At 36.7% G+C, this 24,090-nt stretch overlaps 1 protein-coding gene across 1 annotated transcript in view; it reads left to right on the forward strand.

The window, feature by feature from the left end:
• The window catches only part of CTDP1 (CTD phosphatase subunit 1), a 115,136-nt gene that overhangs the window by 61,932 nt on the left and 29,114 nt on the right, over window positions 1-24,090 (forward strand). The window contains exon 12 of the mRNA XM_030041921.2: window positions 14,901-15,088. Coding sequence (XP_029897781.1) covers window positions 14,901-15,088 — 188 coding nt within the window. The remainder of the gene's footprint in view (window positions 1-14,900; window positions 15,089-24,090) is intronic.

The raw sequence follows: 24,090 nt of genomic DNA on the forward strand, positions 1-24,090 counted from the left end.
AAATTCTTGGCTGGTCAGGCTATTGTTAGGAGGAAAAAAAAAAGAAAACGTATGATTGAGACTGATTAACTTTTATTATGCCCAGATATTTTAACAGGTAATTTATCATGAGATAAGTACAAATGGTTGTGCTACAATAGATTATTAATGGGCTGCGCCAAAAGGACATAAACGAAAGAAGCAGCCGTGCTTACTTCAGAGCTGACCTCTTTTTGAGGAATCTGATAAAATTTATAGTAATAAAATTGACTGCCTGCATTTTGTCTGGATTTCCCTGTTTATTCTATTGACAATCCATCAAAGATTGATTTTATTTACTTGCCAACAAAGGTGCTTCTGCCATCTCACATATTCTTCATCCTTTTCTGATGCAATTGACAGTTGATCCAGATCCTCTGCCATTCTTCCAAAGAGGTTCTCAAAATTGTTTCATTGCAAGTAATCTTGAGTTTTTGGACAAGTAGCTTCTTTTTATGTGTTTCTATCATTCTGCTAAGCATAGAGTAAAAATTATTATGCAAATAAGATTAAATCTAAGCTCTGTGTACTTGTTTCCGCAGATGATGAACAACTTCTTTGGCTTTTAAAGTATGCCTGGTTATATAGCAAATGTATTATTCTAATGTTATTCCATATGAAATGGAGAGTAGGTCTATAAAGCTTCCACCTCTAGAATTTAAAAAAGTGAAGGTTGGCTATTCTATAGGGAAGAAGGCTTTTCCATACATTCTGTTTGGTTTTTCTACCAGCACTGGTAGTGCATTAGGTATCTGCAGCCTTCTCTGCTTGGCCTTAGTGAAGAGAAGCTGTAAGCCCTTTTCGACTGCTTGCTTGCTCACTGAAAATGCAGCAAAAGTTCTTTAAATAGAGTTCAATAACCTCATTTTAACATATATGTCTACCTCCATATGAGAAATCAAATGCAGCTAGGCTGTCAACACTAATTGGCCACAGTTAAAAATGAGTTGTCTGAGCCATGTTAAACAATTTGCAAGCTGATCCCTAACATAATTCTGAGCAGCTGCACATAGGGCCTGACTGAGCCTCATCACAAGTCTAACATGTTTTTTACATTTAAATTCGAGCTGATATTCTCTGTGATTGGTATTTAAAAGTCTCTGCTTGAGTCCTGGTCTAAGTCTGAACTGTTTCTTCATAACTATTTTTTTTTGTTTTATTGAGATGCCCTGATACTTGTATTTCAACATAAGAATAAATACAGCTATGCAATATAGCATAATATATGTTAAGCGCTATGGAGAATCTTTACAAACACTTGCATAATGCTAGTCTGCTAGCAGATTTAATTTGTGTTTGGAATTCTGGGGTTATAAAAATGCAAGTCCATTTTGGTGACATAAAGGCCAGGTTATTTCTAAATGCAGCATTGAATGACAGTTTGTACCATTACTCTTTAATCAGCTGCTCTTGATCAGTTATCATAAGGTGACTTATTTTTAAATTTAAATTATGCATAATTGTAATTGCTGGCTTTCAAGACAACTTTGAGATAAAATATCTTTCCTTTTGCTTTGGTAGTCTTCATTGTTGTCAGGCACCAGCTTCAGGGAGCACTGAATATAGCCACTCAGCTCTGCCTATCTGTGGTAGTCCTGCAGCTGCAAGTGTTCTAGCTCCTGTGTCAGCATCACTAAGAAGTATTTCCATTCCATGTACAACTTCAACAGAGATTATGAAAAGCTACAGAACTAGAGCCCCCTACTGATGTAAAAAATTCCCTGCTGCAATGCAGTCACAAAATGCATAATTACCCAAATGGCCATGCTGCTGTAACTTTTTCGAGTCTACAGCAGGGGTATTAATTTTAGATTTTGAGAGAATGTCATTGTTACTCTATATTGTTACGGTTTTTGTATATGAGCTTGCACTTTCTCTTTGCCAGGGTCACAGCTGTAGACATTAGTGTCTCTGTCGCTCCTCGCAGCAAATATGATGATACTGCTTTCTCTGAGATGAACACAGACAGCTGCCTATCTCAGATATTTTAGTGCTCCAACATCAAACTTGCTTCATCACAGAGGTATTGAGGACTGGATATAGCTGGCATACCACGACACAGAGATCATATCAGAACCTGCATAGTATTCATCACCTTAATATTGAGCTTGTTGTAGAAACTGACCACTCTTCAGCTGCCCGGCTTATCTTTCACTGTGTTTGGGATTGGGGTTTTTTTCTTTTTTCTTTCTTTCTTTTTTTTTTTTTCCTTAACTTATTCCACACAGACAGTGCTCATTCCTTCACTACCTCACTTGAAAGCTGCGTGCTTGATTGTACGGAGTCTGTTTGCAGTCCCATTGCCCAGTTCAGCAGAAATAGTTTCTAAACTGGCCTGTCTTCACTGCCATCTTTAAATTTCTAGTAAAGCCAATACAGAAATAGTTTTCTCCAATGCTCATTATTTGAGGTGGCTTTGTCAGCTTGAGCACATTGATAAATGTCTCTTGGCTCTTGTGATAATGAGACCAAACTAATCAGGCTTACTGAAGAGGGAAGTTCATTGACAACCAAGCAATGCTTCATGAAGCCATGAAGCTTTGTCTGGCAATGCTAATGCTAAACTTAGGTTAAAATTAGTAAGTTGTGGCAGATCCAAGCTGGCTCTGCTTACAGCTAGCTTGGATCAGGGTGGGTTTACTAGCTTGTTCATAGTAAGTGTGGATAAATCTATACTGAACACAGCATATCTGTGTTTATAGAGTGGTGCTTTTGAGCTAGTAAGCCCTACTGTATCCCAATTGCTCTACACAGTGGTAGTTTAAGTTCCTTTGCAGCTGTGATACCTGCAGAAAGCCTGCACTTGCAGATAAATGAAAGCAGTTTTTTGCCTGTCTTTTGTTCTCACCTTAATATTTTCAATTTCACTTAGTAGACTATGACTTCTGAACAGCTTTGTATGCTGCTGAACAAGAAGTTCAGGAGTTCAGCCTTTGAAATGGAAAAAACCTTATTTTTCTCCGAAATATGTATGTAGCAATGAATATTTATTCAGTCTAAGTGAAAGATATGCTTTCAGTTGACCTTGGGATGGTAGAACCTAGCACTGTGCTAATAGAGTTGTTAAAACATCTGGTAACAAGCATTCATTGTGAGAAAGCTTTGAAACAGTTGAGATGCAAAAAAGATGGGGGTTTTTGTGTGCATATTATGTATACCAGAAACTCTTTGTTTATACTTGTATATATCTTCTTTTTAGGGTGAGGATTATTTGGGCTCTCATATCTATTGGAGTAAAGTCCATAGTTGTGACTGTCATTCTACAAAGGCAATGTTTTCTGATCATGACACTGTTAAATAACAGACTGCATGTTTGGTTGCAGCATTTCGGAAGTTTGGTGTTTGTCTCAGCTGAAGCACATTAGAGCCTTAAATGTAATCTAAATAATCTGTAATTGAGGTTGAAGTGATTGGAAATTAGTTCAAATCAAGCTCCCTCCCACTCTTGAATTTCTTATGTTAATGGAATTACCAAATGGGTTAAGCCCTAAATGTTTCTCAGAAGTTTTCAAGGATAATATGCTAAGTGTACTTGCAGGTTGGCTACAGCATTAGCTAAAGCCTTTGGGGATGACTTGAAAGAAAATATGTAGATTAATATCCTGGTGCTTTTTTCATAAAAGCTGAGATTTTCTGTTTAGAAATGCAGGCTGCAAAAAACCTGTATCGCTTTTCATATTTTAAAAAAAAAAAAGGATTATTTTAAACCTCTTCTACCAGTTCAGCAGATGTTGCCAGATAAAATAGTGAGTATGTGGAGAGAGCTGTCCCATCCTCTTTTTAAAACCAATTGAACAGACAACAAGCTGGATTGATGGAGGAAACCTGCCCACACCTGTTCAAAGCTGCCTCTGCGTGTCAAGAAAAATGATATCAATGGGGTCAGAGTGGCAGTGAGTTTTAGCACTTTATCCTAGTCTTTGTTATCTAGGAATAACATTGCTTTTTAGGTTTGGGCAATCAATATACTATCCTCTATAAAATGCTCGTGAAGGTAAACAGCATAATAGATGTGTTCAGCATCTATGGATTTTTTCTTTTTTTTTGTTTTTAAGTGGAACTTCACAAGAGCAGATGCTGTCAAGAGGGCACTTGAATATATTTTGATGATCAAAAGAATTGTTGTAAAATGAAGCTTATGTCCAAAGAAAACTTGCTCTGATTGGAAGCAATACGAGTAGACTAAATATTTTTTTTTATGCTAAGTGATTTGTACCCAAATATCTATTCTTTTTTTATAACATAAATAATATAAAACCAGATTAGGAGCTCAGAAATTATACAATTCCTTGATACTAATGTACTGATACTGTGCTGCCCTCAGCACTTCATTAGTGTCTTGCTACAGATGTCTCCCCTTGGCAGTGAAATGTGTCAGAAAAGATCACTCAGAGCCTAGGCACTGTGCCCTCTGAAATTGCCATGTGTCATTTTTAATAGTATGTTAAGATTTCTAACTTATTATGTCAGTGGTATTTTGTGATAGTATTTAAAACACCTTTTGCAAGTGTTCTTTCATTAGCAAATTAGATTAGTTTATGTTCAAAAAAAAAAAAATCTTGATCACTGAACTGTTTGTGCATGTCTCTTGCTAAATCTCTAGGAATAAGAAGAAAGTTATGATGGCTTCTGGCAAAACTGTGCTTCAGTTACTGGCCAGACTGACAGCTCTTAGGAGAGACTAGCAAAACTGTAAAACAGAGCTGCTTCTTGCTGCACATCAGCAAAATATACTTTTTTTTAAAGTAGAGAGGATGGCTTTGAGAACAAACAGTATCATGATACTGTCTTGTTTTAAAACAAGGGTGAGCAGTACTTCCATAAACTGTTACAACTTTTTAACCCATTGCTATAAAGGTTTACAAGGTGGGAGCTATCCTGATACATGTTTGCAGCAGGCTGAAATCCCTGAAGTGTCCGCCTGTGTTACCTTTTTTTGTTTAACAGGTATGGATACTTCTAGTCTTTACCAGGCCTTTTTGTTGGCTGGGACAAAATCACATTGATGTTAGTCGTTGTTCATTTTATACACCTGAAAGATAATTTCTATGGATTAAAGATCATTGAAGGTCTGTTTGTATAAGAATTTTCTCCTTGTGCCTTTCCCTTCCCTCTATGAGTTTGTGTACATTAGTATTCCATTTGTGTAGCATCAACAGACTCTCTAGGTTTTCCAGTCTGGATATTTAGATAGTGCTTATCTCTACAAAAAGAGCGTTACGGAATTTAACTACAACAGACTATTACCTGTGGATTCACTCACTAGCTTGTTCCTTTAAGATGAAGGTTTGTCTAAGGTGAGATCAGGACACCTAGTGAAGCGTGGCACTTAAACTTGAGCATGCAGCTTGAGTTCCATTTTGTTCCATTGCAGATATTTTGGTTTTGTTTTTTAAGATTACAGGTGTGGAAAAACTTGAAAGATTGCCCAGTGACACAAGTTTTACTATCCATAAGAGAATCTGCTCATAGTGCCAGTAAGCAGCAATAGTAGTGGATGGTTTGCTTCACCAGTTTATGAAATGCTATATTGGCCAAGAAAGAGCATATGTTAATACTTTTAACATTACTTTTCCAAGTCCTCGGTCTGTTTCCTGTTGCAGACTTCCACTATTCAGGTTGTGGCTACACATTTAAGAGAGATGCTTATCCAAAGTCTATTCCCTGTGGTTTGTTGCTGCTGTCATGTACTGTTACAGCATGGGTGTTTGTGTAGACGTAAAATGAAGTGGGACAGGGAACTAGTGTAGCTGAACAACCCAGCTAAAAAGGTAGTCGGAGATAATTAAGCTGTTACTGTCACTGAGATGTTGTTTATCGAGCAATGAGATAGTTTTGTTGCACATAGACCAATGTAGCAGCAGGATGCTGAAGGTGGCAGTCCTCCTTCCTTCTTGTTTCTGCTCATCTTGCAAGACCAGGAAACCCTGCAGTCAAATTTAAACGTACCCCCTATTTGTTTGAAGGTGTACTCATTCGTGTTCTGCTTGATGCTGGGCAGTGTTATGCAGAGTTGAAGTGCTGTTCTTGTTTTTTAGTGGTTCCAATCAAGTCTATCGTGCTGGATAGGTGAACAGCTGTATTCTGGCCATAGGTGGTGTGGTAATTTTGATTTTATTCTCAGACTTCACCATTTAAAAAAAATAAAAATTACAGTGTAGATTTCCAGGCCTATTACTATTTAACGAACTTTTGGCAGAGGGTTTCTTTTGAAAACAGAATAAAGGAAAGGAAGATTAGAGGTATGGATGGCTTTATAATTGGATAAAATCATAGCTTCCAGGCTGCAGCGATGTCAGTGACTCAGGAATTCTTTGGAGAAATCATCCCATTATCTCTGTTGAGACATTTTTTCTTTAGAGACTGAATTAAAAAATCATCGTGAATTTTACAATTAGTAACTTTTAGTCCATGTGAATTTATTTTATATTTCAGAAATTGGTAGTTAGGAACGGGCTTTTTTTCCTCTTTCCAACATCACGAAGTGTTACTAATTTAATTGAAGAAAGCAATTTTCCTTATAGTAATAATAGTGTTAATGTTTTAGAGGGACTGCCTAGAATCTGTAAGTCAGCACTCGAGGCACCCTAATTACCAAGGGAAGACTTGACCTCATGTTTCTTTTAGCTCTTTCAAGTATTTGTCCTAAAGATCTCAAGAATGTTTATGAAGTTTCTACTCAAATCTAGGCATTGCTTTTTAGATGGGAAAATCAAAGATATTAAGAACCTCTAAATGGCATTCTTTGAAGGATTAACGGTCTCACTCGATCATAAGCAAGGATACAGGATTGTTATTGGTGTTGCGTTTTAATAACGATATCGGTATGTAATCTCTAAGTGACACTTTATTTCATTCCTAGTCTAAGTATTAACTGCAGTAGTAAAACCCAAACGTAGTGAATTGTACGGCTGCAGTCACAGTTACCTTACCTTTTCAGTTGCAAAAGTTAAGTGGTCAAATTAATATAGGCAACCTGTTTGGTTTTCTTCCCCGCAGTATCTGCCTTTTAGGAGCACGCACTGTTGTCCAAGGCCGCAATTAAAGTGCGTGCTGGCTTTCTAGCCAGTGCTGTGCAGCAGCGCTGTGTACTACAGGTACTGGGACTGGCGTTGGCCGCTGTTCGTTCCCCGGCAGGGTCCCAGTGCAGCCTCCAGGGACTGGAGGTGTTTTTAAACACCACGAGGTGTTTTTAAATTGCTGTTTTTCAAATCCGAGCATAGCAGCTGTGCTCAGCATAGAGCGAAGGCTTAAAGGTTTTTCTTCTCGCGTAATTGCTTTTCATCCTAAAACTTGTAGGTCTTTACCATAGGCTGCTAATATTTCTATGTGCTATTCAATAACAGTAGATGAGCAGAATTCCAGACCGCAAGTGCCAGGAAGCACGCGTTACAGGTTTGGCTTTGCTCTCATTCCAAAGGCCCGACTTCTAATATAACTCAGAAATCTGTTCACTGCCTGAACTAAAAAAAGCTATCCGTGGATAATGCCCCTTCACAGAGGAAAAAGGCAATCACCTCCCACTCAAAAATATACCATAAGATATTTAGAAAAGCAAGGTGTATTTTAAATAATAAATTCTGAGAACGAAGATCTCTTACTCGGGGACTTCTGCTGCTGAGGAACAAAGCAGTAGTGTCTTTGATTATTTCATTAATACTGTTGTATTACAAAAACACAGTAAAATGTTTTAATGATTCTTTACTTGCTAATGAAGAAACTACTGGTTGGGGGGGTTGTTTTGGGTTTGTGGGTTTTTTGGGGTGAGTCTTTGCTGAAAGGTAAAGAGAAACAAACAAAAAAGTGTGTTTATGAATCAAAGAACAAGAATAATTAAATACAGTAGATGGTAAAAGTTATGAAGAAAAAGTAAGTTCCCTTATTTTGAAACTAATTGGGTGTTCTGAAAGCTTGTGATAAAACCATTTGTAAACCATTAAAAACAGATTCTACTTTGGTTTTTTGTTATTCACAGTGTGAATAACTGGTTGGTTGTAGTCATTAAGATAAATTCACTTGACTTCAGGTATTTTTTTTCTCTTCCTATAAAAAGTTTGTTTGCTTTTGGAATTTCAGTGGAACTCTGTATTTAGGTACAACTACGTTTTCTTTACACTAAGGTGTTGATACTGCTTCTTTTTTGCTCTTTGGCTTCACTAGAAATGAAAAAGATTTTATAGGTATATTCCTGAACTCAGTCCCTTTTGTCAGGGATACAATGTAACACAAATCAGGTGCCTTTTAAAAGATACCTAAAAAACTGTATTTGGTGGAAGACAACATTGAAATAGGCAGCCATCCTAGAAACTTTAATCTGACATACAAAGTTGCTTAACTAACACCTGATCTTGCTTAAGTTTTGCATGGGGGTAAAGTCTGTACTATGCTGGTTAGCATAGAACCAAGCAGGATTTGAAATTAAAGATGACTGCCTGCAAAAGTTAAATGACCCTGTGCTTGACTTTCTGCCGCGTGCTCAGGAAGGTGCTTTATCAGTCCCGTCACGGCCTCTCACTCTTCTTCTTGGCAAGCGTGCTTTTTTGTGTGTGCCAAGGGGTTAAACTTTCCAGGTCAGCTGCATGAATTTCATTTCTCCTGCCCTGCTCTTGATAAACCTTTCCTTGCTTTACCAAATGCCTGGTGTATGATTTGAGGAGCCTGAGGAAAGAGAGGAGAAGCACTCGTGAAAGTGCTATAACAATAACGTGTCGGGTCATTGTATGCTGTGTCAGGGTCGGCAGCTAGGCAGCCTTGCTTGAACCTGTTGAAGAACATTGCTTCTTTTAAAGAGAGTTCTCATTCTTACCTTCTTTGACTGTGATACTTAGCCAGTGAAATATTCTCAGTGACCCGCGCTGCCGTGGGACAGCGTGCGGCTTGTTTGCAGGTTCAGAAGCGTTGCTGCCAAATCACACGTGCCTTTCGGCTGGTGTCGCGTCTTCCAGGGCTGCAGCACGGTGGTAGAGCACTATGGGGTGACCTCTTGTAACCTGGGTTATGGGAAGATGACTGCACCTTCTTTTAGAGTTAGCAGTACTGTATTAATTCCTGCTAACTACTTAATAATGTGATATTATTTCCATTTATTTTGCCACTGCCAGAACAGTTTTGTTTTCATACCTCTGTGCTGGAAGGTTAGGAAGTTCAGTGCACAACTCCAGGAAGATGGAGCCACCACTGTCTCTGATTTGATTTGCAATTTAATACCATTGTTCACCGTTAATTTCACAGGCTCAGAAGTGCTTTTTAATTTGCAATTTCTAACGTCACTTTTCCCATCTACTCTTTCTTTGACTTCTCGTTTTACTGCTGTGTTAAAGTTCCTGAAATAGTCTGCTGATTTCTCTAACATTTCATGTAAAATATATGTAAAAACTCCCCTGATCTACTAAAAAGCAATAGTTTGGGACAAAGCAGAAAGGAATGTTGGAATTGGAGACAGCGGTAAAGATGATAGGATCAAATACAGAATTATGGGAGCTTATAAAAGCAAGCTTTCTGTCCTCTAGGGAAACTGTTAATATTCCACAAACAGCACGCCCACCGGTTCTGCTGGAGAAACAATAAATTTACATGGAAGAGCATCTTTTGGCAGTATTGCTAAGGCACTGCAAAGGAATTTGGATGTTAGCAGCATTTGGAAGGTGCCCATGTTTCAGGGACAGCTTTCTAATGTAGATGTGGCTTAAGATACTTTAGAAGTAATTGAGGATAGAATTAAAAAGCACTGTCTTTCATCTTCTCTGCCTGTTTATGGGCAGAGATTATGTTCTCTGCACATTTACTTGATAATTTTTAAAATACATTTAATTTTTTGCGGTATATTTACAACCTTGAGCAGTTTGTGTCCTGCAGTTTAGAAGTAACCTGTAAGACCAAAACACTAGCTTTTTACTTTTTTAATAACAAATAATAAATCTTCATATACGTCATGCAAACATGTAGGAGGTCAGTCCCAAAATATGTTTTAGTAAAAAGAGAAAATGTCAAGCAAAAACAGCCCCAAACACCGAACTGTTTTGGTTCTTAGGAACAGTTTTGAGCACACTGGGATTTCAGGATGTCAGCAATGTGTTTAAGTATATTTAAAAAGGTGTGGTATGCATTTCATGATTAATTTTTTCAAGACTACTAGCCTGTTACATTTCAAGTAATTGTACACATACAGTTTGAGATACACATTAAAAGAAGTCAGTATTGATCGTGTTTACAATGCAGGTATATCATCCTGACCAGAAACACTGAGAGTCAGACTTACTCAGCTGATTGAAAGAATACTAAAAGAAATGCAGTGCAGATAAAGCTAGTGGAATTTGAATTGACGTGTGAAACATCTATTTGCCTTTTTTAGTCCGGTATTTCTTTGCAGAGCATCAGTTTACTCACTAATTGGATAGAGCTGTTGGTCTGATAGCTTTTTATGTTTAATAACTACTAAGAGGGCATCATGGTCGCTGGCACCAGACATGGCAGCATTTTAAAGTATTTGTAAAGAGTAGGTTGAGGGAATACCATGTTTTACATGGAGATAACCTGCAATTACTCCTCTACTTAGCCATCTTATTTTCATTTCAGAGTTATTTTTTTGAAAAGTATGCCATGGGGGGGTTATAAGGTACATGTTGAAACCTTTTGGCACATTCAGATGGCAGATTATGTTGGTATCTGCAAGTTCTTCCTAAGATGCAATGTATTTAACACAATCTCAAATATGTGCTTAGGAGACACCGGCTTTATGCTGAAAATGCAGTTGATTTTTAATCTGTGCTTACTGTCAATACCAGTTCAATTGTTTCCAGTGCTAACAATGAACAGTCATTTTTGTGGCAGTGGAAACAAACCTAAAGAACTCTTTGTAAATACTTGGTTTTCCCAGAACTTGTACAATCAATTGGAGCAAAAGTATAATTGGTCTTTTAGGAAAGACTGGGGGGCGGGGGGTGGAATGTGTGTCTTCCATGCAAAACTGAAGAAAAAAATGAACAGCTGTCCATCAAACCTATTCTTTTTGTAGAATTTTCTGTAATTCCGGTGAATAATTGATTCAGAGCATTCTACTGCTTTTAGGAGAGATCATTTATGTAGTTACAGGTGTTGTCCTGCTGCTGTCTGAGGTAGTTTCTCGGTTCTGTTAAAACTTGAATTTTTAAATACTTGCTACTTTAAAAACAAGAATTAAAGTTTATTCATAGCTCTTTTTTTTTTTTTAATACGTAGTTTACATTACTGCATATATAATTGCTTCTTCCAAAAATGTAAAGCATCATGGTAGGTCTCTGTCACATCCATAATGCTGTCCCAAAACATTGCCTTTAAATTGTGTTTCTAACAAATTGGGGCTGCTGCTGACAGTTTCTTTTTTGGTGTTTTCTCAGAGTCTTGATTAATTTTGAATGTGTAAACTCAACTTCTAGAGTGAGAACATTTTCCAGCTGACCTGGTTTGTTAATACTACAGAAGGTTTTGGCTTTCTTTTTAACAAAGCTTTAGGTACTTTACAGCTCATGATTGGAGAATAGGAGACTGAAAATCTCATTGCTCTTTGGTCTGTATACTTTGTCTGCATGAGTGTATGCTGTGTTCCTCCTAAATGAGAAATAAAATAGCTTTGTCAGCTGAGGACTTTTTCTGGCTTTTATAATAGGGTGTTTAAAGGAATTGTCAGACTTTTCATTCTCTTGTTAAATGGAACAATTTGTCGTCTTCAAGGGATGAATCATTTTTCTTTTTCAATGTTAATCATTCTTGCTGTGTTATAAAAGTCTTTAAGTATTTTAAAGATAGCTGCTATGGTACTGTTTAAGCAGTAAACATCCTCTCACTGTATCTTATCAGTAAGATTTGGTATTAGCTGGCATTTTCTTCTGAAGTGTTATGTGGTCCATTTGTATTAATCATATAAAATCTAATGTTATAAGCAGAAGTTGTAGTTGGTACATCAGTATCTGTCTTGGTCTGAACCAGATTGAAAGATTCCACTGTTCTTTAAGCTTTTTTATTTATTTAAGGTTAGTGATGTGTCTAGATAGATAGCTGCTACTTAAATTTTAATGTGCTTTTTTTACCTATTAATTAGTTCAAGTGAAGGGCTTAAATCTCACTGCCTCAATGAAAACAGTTTGTTTTCCATTTTTTCTGAGAATTCTGGAAGATGAATATGGTAATCTTTTTATTTTTCAGCATGATTTGCAATTTAGTCTATAGTTAGGCAAGAATCCATATTTTGGGTGCCTTTCTAGTTAAAGTGGTTTGTAAGGACCATCCCACGTTAATTGTTTTCACATGCAGTGATTTTCAAAATCTGCTGTATTTCTGTGATTTATACATGCATTTTAAATGCCCTTCCACAGAAATGGGACATGTATGTGTACAAGTACCTTAGTAATTCTAATATTAAATGGCATTCCAGACTTCAAAAGAATAACGTCATGTTTGTGCAGAATGAAAGAAAAAAACACATGGCAATAACTAGACTGCTAGTCCGTCAAAACTGTTCACACAAGTAGATTTTAAAAGACTATAAAAGTTCAGTTTGTGAGACATCTGTAACACTGAATGTTTATCAACCGAACTTTGTCCTTTGAAAACCTTAACATGTTTTGTAGTAAGAACGTAGTTTTAAACATACGACTTTCTGGAAAAGCATTGCTTTTGGAATGAAAGAATAATTTTGAAGACTTTTAAAGACTTGCTGGAAGGGAGTTGTTAGAGCTGTAGATCTGTGCCACCGCTTGGCTGTCAGTTGCTGGCCATGTTGGGTACAGCGAGTATCTTCTAACAAAGCGATTACAGGCATGGTGTTCCTGCCATCCCATCCCAAACTGTAATACTTAAAACACTTGACGCTTTCTGCATATTCTGCACACACCGAAAAATCCCTACCCTGTCTACTTTCCACACTTTTACCAGGCTCACTGTTGGCTTATCTCTAGCCATCTTGTCAGTCTCCCTGACTCTGGATTGCGTTCTGTGATTCTTATTTTCCACACGTATGACAACTTCTGGTCATGGGAGAAGTATTTTTGGACTAATGTAATTTGATTTGATGCAGCAATTCCTACAGTTTCTACCTGAAACTGTCATCTGTGTTTACATGCACTAAGCTGGTATGTGGTTCCTTTTTTGTTATGGTCTCTTTACAGCTTTCACAGTGAAAGAGCTGGGCATTAGACAGCAATGGTTCAGGCAGTAAAAATAGACCAAGACAAGGGCCAATGGAAAAACAGCTTAAATTGTAGATCTAAGAAGCTTTCAAGGTACTTTTCATTTTGTATACAAGTCATTCCATCCAAGGATAGTATAGCCTGGATTTTTAAATCCAGTTTTAAAGCTTGAGTTGTAGAACTCCGAAACAATTTCATATTTAAATATATTGTTTTTCACAAGTATACTTTGTAACAAAATGTCCTTGCTTTCCCTTGTGCTGGCAAGTCTCCTCAAAATTATTATTTTAGGATGTTTTGAAGTACTTTGTACCTTTTTTTTTTCTTTTTCATTATTATTGTTATTCCTTCTATGTCATTGTTCTTTTGCAACAACATAGATTGGTAGAATCCTCAGTGGAAAGTAGCACAAGATTAGGAAGAAAAATTATTTGCTACTACCATCAAACAGGAATAGCTGAGAGGCTTGTAGAAAGATAATAAATCCGTCAAATCCATCTGTTTAGCAGAGGCAGCTTTGACTTTCCTTCCATGCATGTCAAGGTAAACAAAGAAATTAGAGGTGCATTTATGAAGGACCAGATATAAGTGACTTCCTTATAGCTTTCTTCTAGCGTTTCAGATTATCAGTGTAAAAGCAGTGGATAAGCAGTGTAAAATCTTTTGGTCCATGTTCATATCCAGAGTTTTTCTTCTTGATAAAGCAGATGTGGCATTAGTGAGAACAGAGAGCAGTTGTAAAGCATATTTTAACTTAGGCTGAGATAAGCTGATTTTAGGAAAAATTCTTAAATACAGTAGAGAAATACTGTCACATGGCTTCTTTCCATGTCCTCTGCCATTCACAAAAATAGAGAGACCATGGGATCTTCACCTATGTTTTCTCATGTGTTTCATCTCTTTCTGAGGGTTGAATGCCGACTCAAAGAGAATATAACCTTTTGAAGCTCAGCAGGGTAGCTTGTGAGTTTGATTTGCTTTTAATGATGGTTTCAGCAGCTCCAGACCTGTCAGAGAAAATTAGCATGTTCTTAGAGGAGTATCAAATCCCATGCTAACTTTCCAGAAGCAAAGGGCAAGCAACTATTTAATGAAATGTGTAAACGTTTTGATAGATTTGCCTTTATTCATTAGCGTAAGCAGACAATCTGTTTAGAATGGGGTTCTGCATGTTCTGTTCCATTCATACTGTATTATTTAGGAATACACTTCTTTAAAGTTACATATCTATCAAGGAATACCTGTAAATACAAGAATACTTATTAGCTAGAAATTTTTATATGCCTTGCCCAAGTGATTCGATATGTTACAATAGTATAAAGTATGTATAGTATAAACTATATGCTATTTTATGCTACAATAGTATAAAACATCTATCCCTTTAATTTCATAAGACAGCACTTTTTCAGTTTCTCGTTTACAGCTGTTCATGTTATAATAGAGTGCAAATACCTTCAAATGTGACTATGATGTATGTGAGTATGTATATCTATGTTAAGTTAAACATAGACAAATTATATTCAATTTGAATAGAATAGTTCGAGAGCTGTTACAGAAACTGCATTGAAGACATTTGGGGTTAATCTGAACTTTCACAAAGAAGGTCAAGGAAAGTTGAAGCATATTCTTAATGATTATTTAAGAGCAATCCAATAATTATGAAAGACTGATTATAGAATAGTCTGTTAGAGGGTACACTTACTCTCCACTCTTTGGCAGGTGGATGACATCTTAGGAGAAGGCAGTGATGAAAGTGATAGTGAAAAAAAAAAGCCAGAAGAGGAAGGTGAAAAACCTCAGATGAGTGCAACAGAGACTCCAGGAATGAAAACAGATCAAAGACCTGGATCGTCATCGTCATCATCATCATCGTCAAGTGAAAGAAGCTTAACAGGCAGTGTACCCAGGTATGAGTTTTTTAAATGTAAAAAGAAGTGTTAATGATGTTTCATTGTGTTTGTGCACTATTCAGCATGCTTTTTGACAATGCAGTCTTCATGTCATTGTTAACCTCTGTATGTAGGTAACTTTTTTTTTTGTAACTCTGTGAAATTGTCACGCTTACCTCTGCAATGTTTTGGGATTGATTAAAGGAAATGGTCATAGTAAATTTCTGTTGAGAACCAGGATATCGCCTGTTTTGAAAGAACTGAAGGCTGCTGAACTGCGTTTATTTTAAAGTAGTCTTGATCCTGAGCCAGAGACACAACAATGTCCTCTGCAGTGTTACTTAAAGTAAAATAAAGCATGGTTTTGGAAAGCTATGTTTTTTCATCCTGAATTTTTGAGATGCTTTTATATGGGACATTCATAAAAACGAGGTTGTTGAGATGGTTTTCTGCTTAGAAAGAAATTTAAACTTGCTAGTCTCTTCTGGAAAAATTATTTTAGTGTCCCAGCATTGACTATTGGATGACTATCAACCAATTTGGTAGTAAACTAAAACTGGATAAACTAAGTGCTTATTTTAAATATGTTAGGGAATGGTTCTCAGTCTGCAGCCTTTTAATAGCTTTTAAGCTGAACAATATAAAGAGAACAATATAAGATGGAGATTATAACAGTTTTAATTTAGAATTGCTGGAATCATCATCCTGTAACACAAAGTGCTAAAAGTGCAAACATGACTCAGATGTGTGTCGTAGCTCCTTTCTGCTCTCATAACTGGACTCCGTTCTCAGTCATAAGAATTTAAGCTCCAATAGTTTTTCCTTAATGGAGGATAATGTAAGTAGTAGGACTTAAGCGACTTATTTACATTATTTTAACTTCTGTGATCTTTCTTCTAGTGCACAGAGAATGTATAAGAGAAGTGGCAAAAAACACTGCAGAATGCGATATATAAATATTCATGAAGAGATTTTGACAGGGGTAGCAAGGTTGCTGTGTGTCAGGGGTTTATTGGAGAAAAAGCTACATGGGAAGCTTGCACGGGCCTTTTAGTTTATTGTGGGTATCTCTAATCATTGAGCATCTTCAGAAAAATGTTAGTCTAAAAGGTATGAGAATTTAATCTCTCTCAAATACCGAGAAGAAAAATTCCCTCCTAAATGAAGTTTGGAAGAGGTAGGGCAAGCCAGTGATGAATACTTCTAGAATACCATTTGAAGCAGCAAGGCATGGTGGTGGCTTGTCACTGTTAATCCATCCTAATACTGTGATGTTTTGTTGTGTAGAAAATGCACCAAATTCTGAAAAACAAAAGGCAAAAATAATTGTATTAAGAAATATTGCTTAGGGTTATTGCTAAATACTGTTCCCCATGTATGGTTTACAGTAGAGCAAGTACGTTTGTAATTAACTTTTGCTCCGTATAGGGAAGTTCGTAAGTAAGCTTGGCAATACTTCTGCTCTCAGAAGCCATGTAGAGGTAGTCATGTTGTTGCTAGAATAAAGTCTTTGAGCAGCTTCTTAAGTAACTTTTCTATTTTTGACCTTTCTACCTCTTGAGAGTTTCCCTGTCAGTTTGTTAAATTGCATCCAGGATTGAACCTGAATGGAGTGCTGGAAAACATATTCACAAAGTGCTGACCCAGTGTCTGCTAGGCAGGAAATTCTGCATGATAGATAGAAAGGAGCCCTCCGCCCATCATCCTCATTCCATTTTAAGTTTGAAGTTTTAAACTGATGTTTTTGTGGTCAGTCAGTGTTGTATGTGCTAAAGAGATACCGTACCAGAGGGGTAATGCAAGAACAGTTGTTAAACAGCAGGATTAAAATCTCCAGGAGCTTAATCCACTCTAACACAAACACCAGCTACAGTTTCTGAGGGCCACGTTTCTAAAAGTTAAGTGCTATACAAGCATATACGTCCCAACAAGATCTGAAGTTTCCGTTCTGAAAATTGGAGTCTTTACGGTGTCAGGAGCATAATGAGGCTGAAATTGTATTTAATAATTTTCAATTATTTCTGCTCCCTCATATAGCCTGAAGTCACAAGTTATTTGTTACCATGAACACCATCACCTCTTGGCACATTAAGAAAACAGACGCTTTGTGTTCTAAAGGCCAGTCGCAACTATTCATTATGTAAATCCACCCTGGACCAGCTGTTTAAATCATTATTTTGCAACTTGTTATGGTCACCCTGATGTCCATATTTTAGTTACTAATGTTTCCGGAAAAGAAAAGACGAACAAGAGGAAGGCAGTCCAAATATAATCCAGTACGCTCATGTTCTGGCTCAGCTCATTCTTAGCAGAGATGAGGCCAGCAGAGGCAGTAGCTTTCTGGTAAGCAATGCTCCATTGCTCCGTTACACCTTTCCAGTAGTTACTGACACCGGAACCATGGCACTTGGAAATCTAGCACTTCTGTTTAATGTTAGTCCTCAGTCTTGAAATCTACAGCATACCGTGATCATTTCTCTGGTTGGTGCCACTTCTCAAATTCTCATGGATGGAGAAAAAAATAATCTTTGAGAAATCTGATAGCTACTAGGGGAGGGGAAATGCAGCATCTTTCCTACATCTGTTTACTTTTATGACTTTTGGTAGCTACCATGCAGGTAGGTTGCAATTGGACAGCCACGAGATGTTTTAAAATCCTAGCTGCTTATGCAACTTAATAAAATGCTTGCCTTTATCTCACAAGTGTCATGTTAAAAGGGTACTGCATAGACCAAACAATGAATGCGAGTTTCATACTGTGTAAAAAGATGAAATAGAAATTAGTAAATTAAAAAAAATAGTTGTTTATACTATTCACATTTGATCAGCCTCTTGTGATTATGACCTGCATAACAATAAAATACATTTGCAGCTTACTTTTCTTAAGAAAATCTGAAGGAGGTAAACAAGTTCTTATTCTTAAATAATCTTGATCTTTGTGTAGTTAGTATTTTTCTGAGATGCTTCTTATCTAATTTTTCTTAAATAAAAGAATTGCTGTTTAGAGCTCTGATCCAGCTTTTGTTGAAGCAAACAGGAGCCTGACGTCAGCAGGAGCTGGACTTGAGCCCTGTCACAGTTCTACTAAAATTTTCTACTTGGAGTGAAATTCTACTTAATGTAGTTGAAACATGTCACACGTGAAATTTATTGCTGTAAGTTATGAATAAGGAGTTATAAATCATGAAAGTGCACAGGTGGTTTTTAAAGCGTTAGTAACAATTAATGGTGCATAATATGAAAAACCTTTTGAGACCAGTACAAGTAGAATTTGTTCATAAGAGAAAACTGCATGTTTAGCTTCCATAGCACAGTATATACCTAGCAACAAGAGGTATCTCATTAGTTGAGATATTTCAAGCCTTAAGTTGTCACTGCACAGTTTGCTTTATTTTTCAAGTGTATTTTGATTTCACTCTGCTGTTTCCACTGAGACTTGAGTGATAGTGAACACATTTGCAGTTCTCATATTTCCCCTTATCATCTTAAACATGCATATTGTGAAGTAGTTGCCATAATAATAAGTATTGAACAAATATATTCCATGTTGGTATGCTTTAATACTGGTCTTTGTAGGAAGAGGAAAAATCAGCTGAAAGGCTATAGCAATCTCAAAAGAATATATTTGGTAGAAGGATGGACAGGCACATGAAACAAATAATACTGTTGAGAAAATCAGTCAAGCAGTATGTCAAAGGTTGGGGTTTAGCCTCTTTCAGTTTGTAGATCCTGGAAATTTGTAGTGGAGATGTGACGCCCTGTGTAAGTGTGCTATGCATCTATTGACTTACCTATTTTCTGATGCAGAGCAGACTTTGAAAATAGTTAATGAAATGGTTCAGTTGTATTAGTGAAGCTAGGAAATTGAGTGCACTTCATTTAATAAATTGAAATGTTGAAGGAAGTGGGGCAACAAAACAGAAATTTGAGATGTGCTGTCTCTATTGCTGTCTTCCAGTGGCATGGCATATAGCTGTGGCATGTGGTCTTCTATAATACACTTACAATTTCTTTTAAGATATTGGAAGTATTTAGTGGTGAGTGGGAGTTAGCAGGGGAAAAAAAAAAATCACATAATACTAATTTAGTTTCCGAGTACTTATGTTCATGTGAGATGCTGAACTGATAGTCCAGATGAACCCTTCCATTTCTGTGTTCGTATGTTCTAGGACAGGCTTTGCAGTCAGGTTCTAATTCTTGAGGGAAAGGACGAGATGGGAATCCTCAGATTTTTGAAGGATAGCTCGTGCTGCAAACACCCCAGTATCCAGTACCTCTTACGTGCCTCACTTGTGCCTGAGGAACTGCAGTCCAAGCAGAGTGCAAGCAGTGCTTTAAACAAGGGGAAATGAGCCCAGCAGTGACACTGAAGTAAAAAATAGTGCAGTTCTTTTACCTATGCCATGATATTAGTTTTCATAGAATCAACGTGTTGTAATTTTTAATAACTTTTAAGTAGGAAACTGAACTGTTGTAGCAGTATTCTATCTGCTGTTAATAGTCACTGTGATATGGAGAGTCTTCCTTGGAGGTCTCCAGCTTCTAATAACCTTAAGGGCTTGTTATACTGTGGGAAGTTGTGGGGAAGTAAAGGAGTGCTGCTGAATTGCGGGAAAGACTATTTGGGTATTGGGACTACTGAAAGCTTCCAGGTCTCGTGTGTGAGGCCTCCCTGAAGCACTGAAGACCTGTATGGATTTTTCATTTGATTTTCATAGGTTTTGTTCAGGTTCCCAGTGCGCTGTGGTTTGGTTTTGGTTGGTTTGGGTTTTGGTTTGTTTTTTTTAATAAACTTCTTTCTGAATGCTCTCAATTCATAGTGCCAAGGCCAGTGCTTTTACAGTGTTTAGTTCCAGTCTTGGTAATTTCAGCTTGTGTAAATCTGGTGTAAGGGCTAATGGTTGCTCTGCTAAGAATTTCTTTACTTTGGAATGGAAATTTCAGTACTTGTGTTAAGACATGTTTTTCTGCTTAAGAAGGAAGTATTCTCCTCTGAATAACTAGTGAGAAGAAATCTAATAACTAGAAGTGATATCTAATCTATTAACAACAAAATTTTGCTTGCAGGATTTAAACTTCCTTTATAAAAACGTAGCTCAGTGAAATGTTTTCTTTAGCAAAACTTCTTACTGATAATTTCTGCATCAATCCCAAGTAGATTATATTTTTCACTCGTAGAGCAATTGTAATTTTAAGAACAACTGTGTAAATTATAAAAGATATATGTGAAATGGTACTTTATGCTTGGACTTAAGCTTATTTTCAGAACATCTGAAATGCCTTCTGCTTTTGTACATTCACATTGTGAGTTTCTGATACGTATTTCTTACTAAATTCAAGAAGGAAGCTTTTAAAGTTATTTTGCCACAGAGTGGTATTGATCTGAAGTCTTTCAGGGAGCCTCCAGTCTTTGAAACTCTACATAGAATAAATCTTTGAACTCTGGTTGAACTAAAGCAAATTATTTTACTCCTTTTGGCTGTCTGATCAGAAAGAGTCTGCATATTAAAGCTGTCCTTCGAGTTCTTCCAAAACAGGTTTTGTCAATGTGTCTATTCTTTGTTGTCTTAACAAATGAGAATAGTGGTTTAATTTAAAGTACAGTTGTGTTACATGATTCACAATGTAAGGTAAAACTTCAGCTATCTATAGAAAGGGCTTGCTAGTTCATAATCAAGGAAAACTGAGCTCAGAGTCTTAGAAATCCCTCAATTGTCTTTTCTGTACCCATTTACTAGACTTTTAAAAGGAACAGTGGTATTTCAATTCTTTTAAGTGTTTTATTTTCTTTCAAATATAATAGCACTTCCTTTCAACAGCCACTCTGCTAGAAGACAGAAATTATAGTTTTGCTTGCTTTCTTACTGCCAGAAAAGACTGCTGCAAACTCCTGTGCAAAATTTTGTTGATGACAGCTTTTATGCTAATTGAAGCAGTGTATTCACTGTCACTATAACTTTGTTCCAGTTCCCAGTCTTGAGACGCTCGGCTTTGAGAATCTTGGGACCTAAGTTTTCACAGCTCAATGTTTCCGAGGCTGTCAGCCTTGCATTTGTTATTCGTAGTCATCTGAAATTTTTTCAAAAACAATTTCAGTGACAATCTATTCAAAACATATTAAGGAACTAACTGGTATATGGTCAAAAGTCTTGTTGAAAGTACCCTTAATAGTCAACAGCACATCTCAAATATAGCTGACAAAATAATTGTAGAAATTCAAGCATTTTGCCAAAGAATAGTGGTCCTCTGTTTTCTTATCCAAGCAACTCATTGCATTGTTTCTTGAGTAAAGCCTTAGTGTTATTGCACTGTATGGTCTTTCAGAATTCCTCTCTAAATGGTGCAAGTATACTGTTGATTTGATCTTTACAATGTAGAAAAGCTGAAGATCTAAATTTGGAAATATTGGTGGTTTAAAGTCATCTTTTCCTGCCTTCTGGATCACTTGCTGCATCAGCATAGCTCACTTAATCGTCAAGCAGTCTGTCTGGTACAGAGCTTCTCTGTAAGGTCACCCTAGACAGAACACACTGCATGAAGTTAATTTTAAGAATTAAATCTTTCATTAGCTCCTTTCCCTTGAAGTAGATTTTATTTAAAGGGACACTCAGTGATGGCTAATTGCAAAATGAAAAGGGGATCAATATTTCTGTATGCGGTCAACACTTGGATGTTCAAGAAAACATTATGCTTAATTCCAGAGTGAACAAATCCTAAAGTAAACAATTACTTGCCATTGTAGGTAATTGGAAAAATTTGTTTGTCTGAAGAAAAATTTAACTTTATGTTGCTCTCATCGATATATCTTTTCCCAAGTAATTGCTTCAGACGTTTAATCTGAATCTCTGTGATGTGTGGTTATTCTGAACTACTTCAGTTTCTGGACCAGTAGAATTTAGTTATACATAATGCTTAGGTCCTTTTGTAAGTCTCCCATTCAGATCTCCCTCTATAAGAACGGGAGTTAATTATTGGAATTGGCCTGAACTGGAGTATCAGCCCATTTCTAAAATTGCACTGTAGTTTTGGCTGTGGGCCTGCCATGTCGATGGCTGTGGGATACAGAGGAAAACATCTTGTCTTAAAGACTGTGTTCCCTCAAAACTTAGGACATCTATCTTTGAGTTGCAGAAACAGCATTTCAGTTAAGCATTGGTGAATTAGGTTAAATCTTGCAGCTTGTTTGGGTGGTTTAAGATCTCTGCGTGGAATTAAGATTGCTGGAAGACTTCAGAAAGCAAATACAGCCCATTTATTGATATTGGCAATGAGATAATGAATACCCAATCAAACGAAATATGTTTGATAGGAGCAGCAGCTCATTATTGTTCCTTGATGGAATTTGGTAAGTAAATGTAGTTTTCCTACTTGAATACTACATTTTAATGAGCATCTCACTCCATTTTAGTATGATCCAGTATGTCTCCACACCAAAGGAGGAAACCCACTCAGCCTTTGAAGACAATGAATAATTGTTGAGTAGGGAAAAAAAACAGACCTAAACTCTGCAGAATTAAAGATCCTTGACAGGCAGCCACCTCCTCTCCTAGCTGTGGGAAAAGCTGATTTGTTTTAAGAATTTGCAGTGCTAGGTGGCATTTGTCAGCTTGAAGGTACTTCTCTGGAAATTCCCGTTCTTAAGGCGGAGCAAGTAAAGGAAGCTCAATATAGATGATGTGATGGCTCCGATTTTATAGATTGTTACGCTTCTGAAGTTTCAAGTTGTTGGGAAAAGTTTGAGTTTGTTTCACAGAGAATAGCCGAAATTTGTCTCTGTAGTTATTACCGCAGTTAGCCTAATTTCCTATAAATTCAGTCTAATGCAACATTCTAAATTCAACATCTGGGACAAGAAAACATGCTTCAGGTTAATAAGAGGATGTGATTAATATTTGTTTTATATAACAGAAAATTCTGATTAAAAATTTTGCAAGGTTGCCACAAGTACTTTTTTCTTGAGCTTAAAACTTAACTCGTATAGGTAATACAAGACCTGAACTAGCTAGCATGTTTCAAGTCTGTACAGTACTCTTGTGAATAAGTGGCTATTCAAGAGGGGTATTTTGAGGCATTAAGAACTGAAACTTCTATCAACTTCCTTTTTCCCAAAAGTGTTGATTGAATTCTACTTCCGAAGTGGGCATTTTTGTTGTTTCCTGGTGGTACAAATTTTTCCTGATATAATGATAGTTCTTCTAGTTACAGCAAGCTAAGAATATGTTTAAATGATTGAACTCCCTTGCATTTCTATCTGTTTGGAAGTAAACAGACTATTTGCTTGTAGTACACATAAGCAATTAAAAAATTCCTGCAGCTTCAGTTAGGTTTTTTTCCAGAAGCAATGGTGAAACACTCCAGACTGAAATCCAGGATCAGCTTCTAAAGACAAGTGCTCCTGTTGGCAGCACATCTTGCTGTTTTCACATGGGCCGGCTGTTCTGCAGAATTTTAATGTCACTTCTGTTTGGAAGTGACTTTGATGAAGACTCTAAGAAGGAAGAGGGCTCTGGGCATGCAAAGCATAATTTGCTTCTGTACTTAAATATCATTATTGAATGAGTGTCCACTGTAAACATTAAAGATAAGTTTCCATTTAGGAATATTTTTCCTTGAAAGATCTCATGTTATCCAAAATTTCTACACAACAAAATCAATACTGGGGCAATAACAGCTTTTTGAAGCCATTTTAATTAAATAAATTTGTTTCTTCCAAAGGTGACTCCCCCCCCCCTTGGTTTTTTGGGAGGGTTTTTTTTTTTTTTTTTCCCTTAAACGTTTCTAGTCCCAAATGCTTTACACTCTGTGCTGTGTTGAAGCAACAACTCATTTTAACTGTTTGCCAGCTAGAAAATTGTAGATCCTGGTTCCAGAGGGTTGAATAAATAGAAACAAACAAACAAAACAAGCAGAAGGCATTGATAGATCCTTAAATTAAACAATAAAATCAAAAACATACAGGAAATGAGTGTTTGATTGTTGATACTATAGGTTTTTTCTTCTCACAGATATATTTTTGAGCT

This window comes from Aquila chrysaetos, chromosome 18 (assembly GCF_900496995.4).
Source record: "Aquila chrysaetos chrysaetos chromosome 18, bAquChr1.4, whole genome shotgun sequence".
Lineage (NCBI taxonomy): Eukaryota > Metazoa > Chordata > Aves > Accipitriformes > Accipitridae > Aquila > Aquila chrysaetos.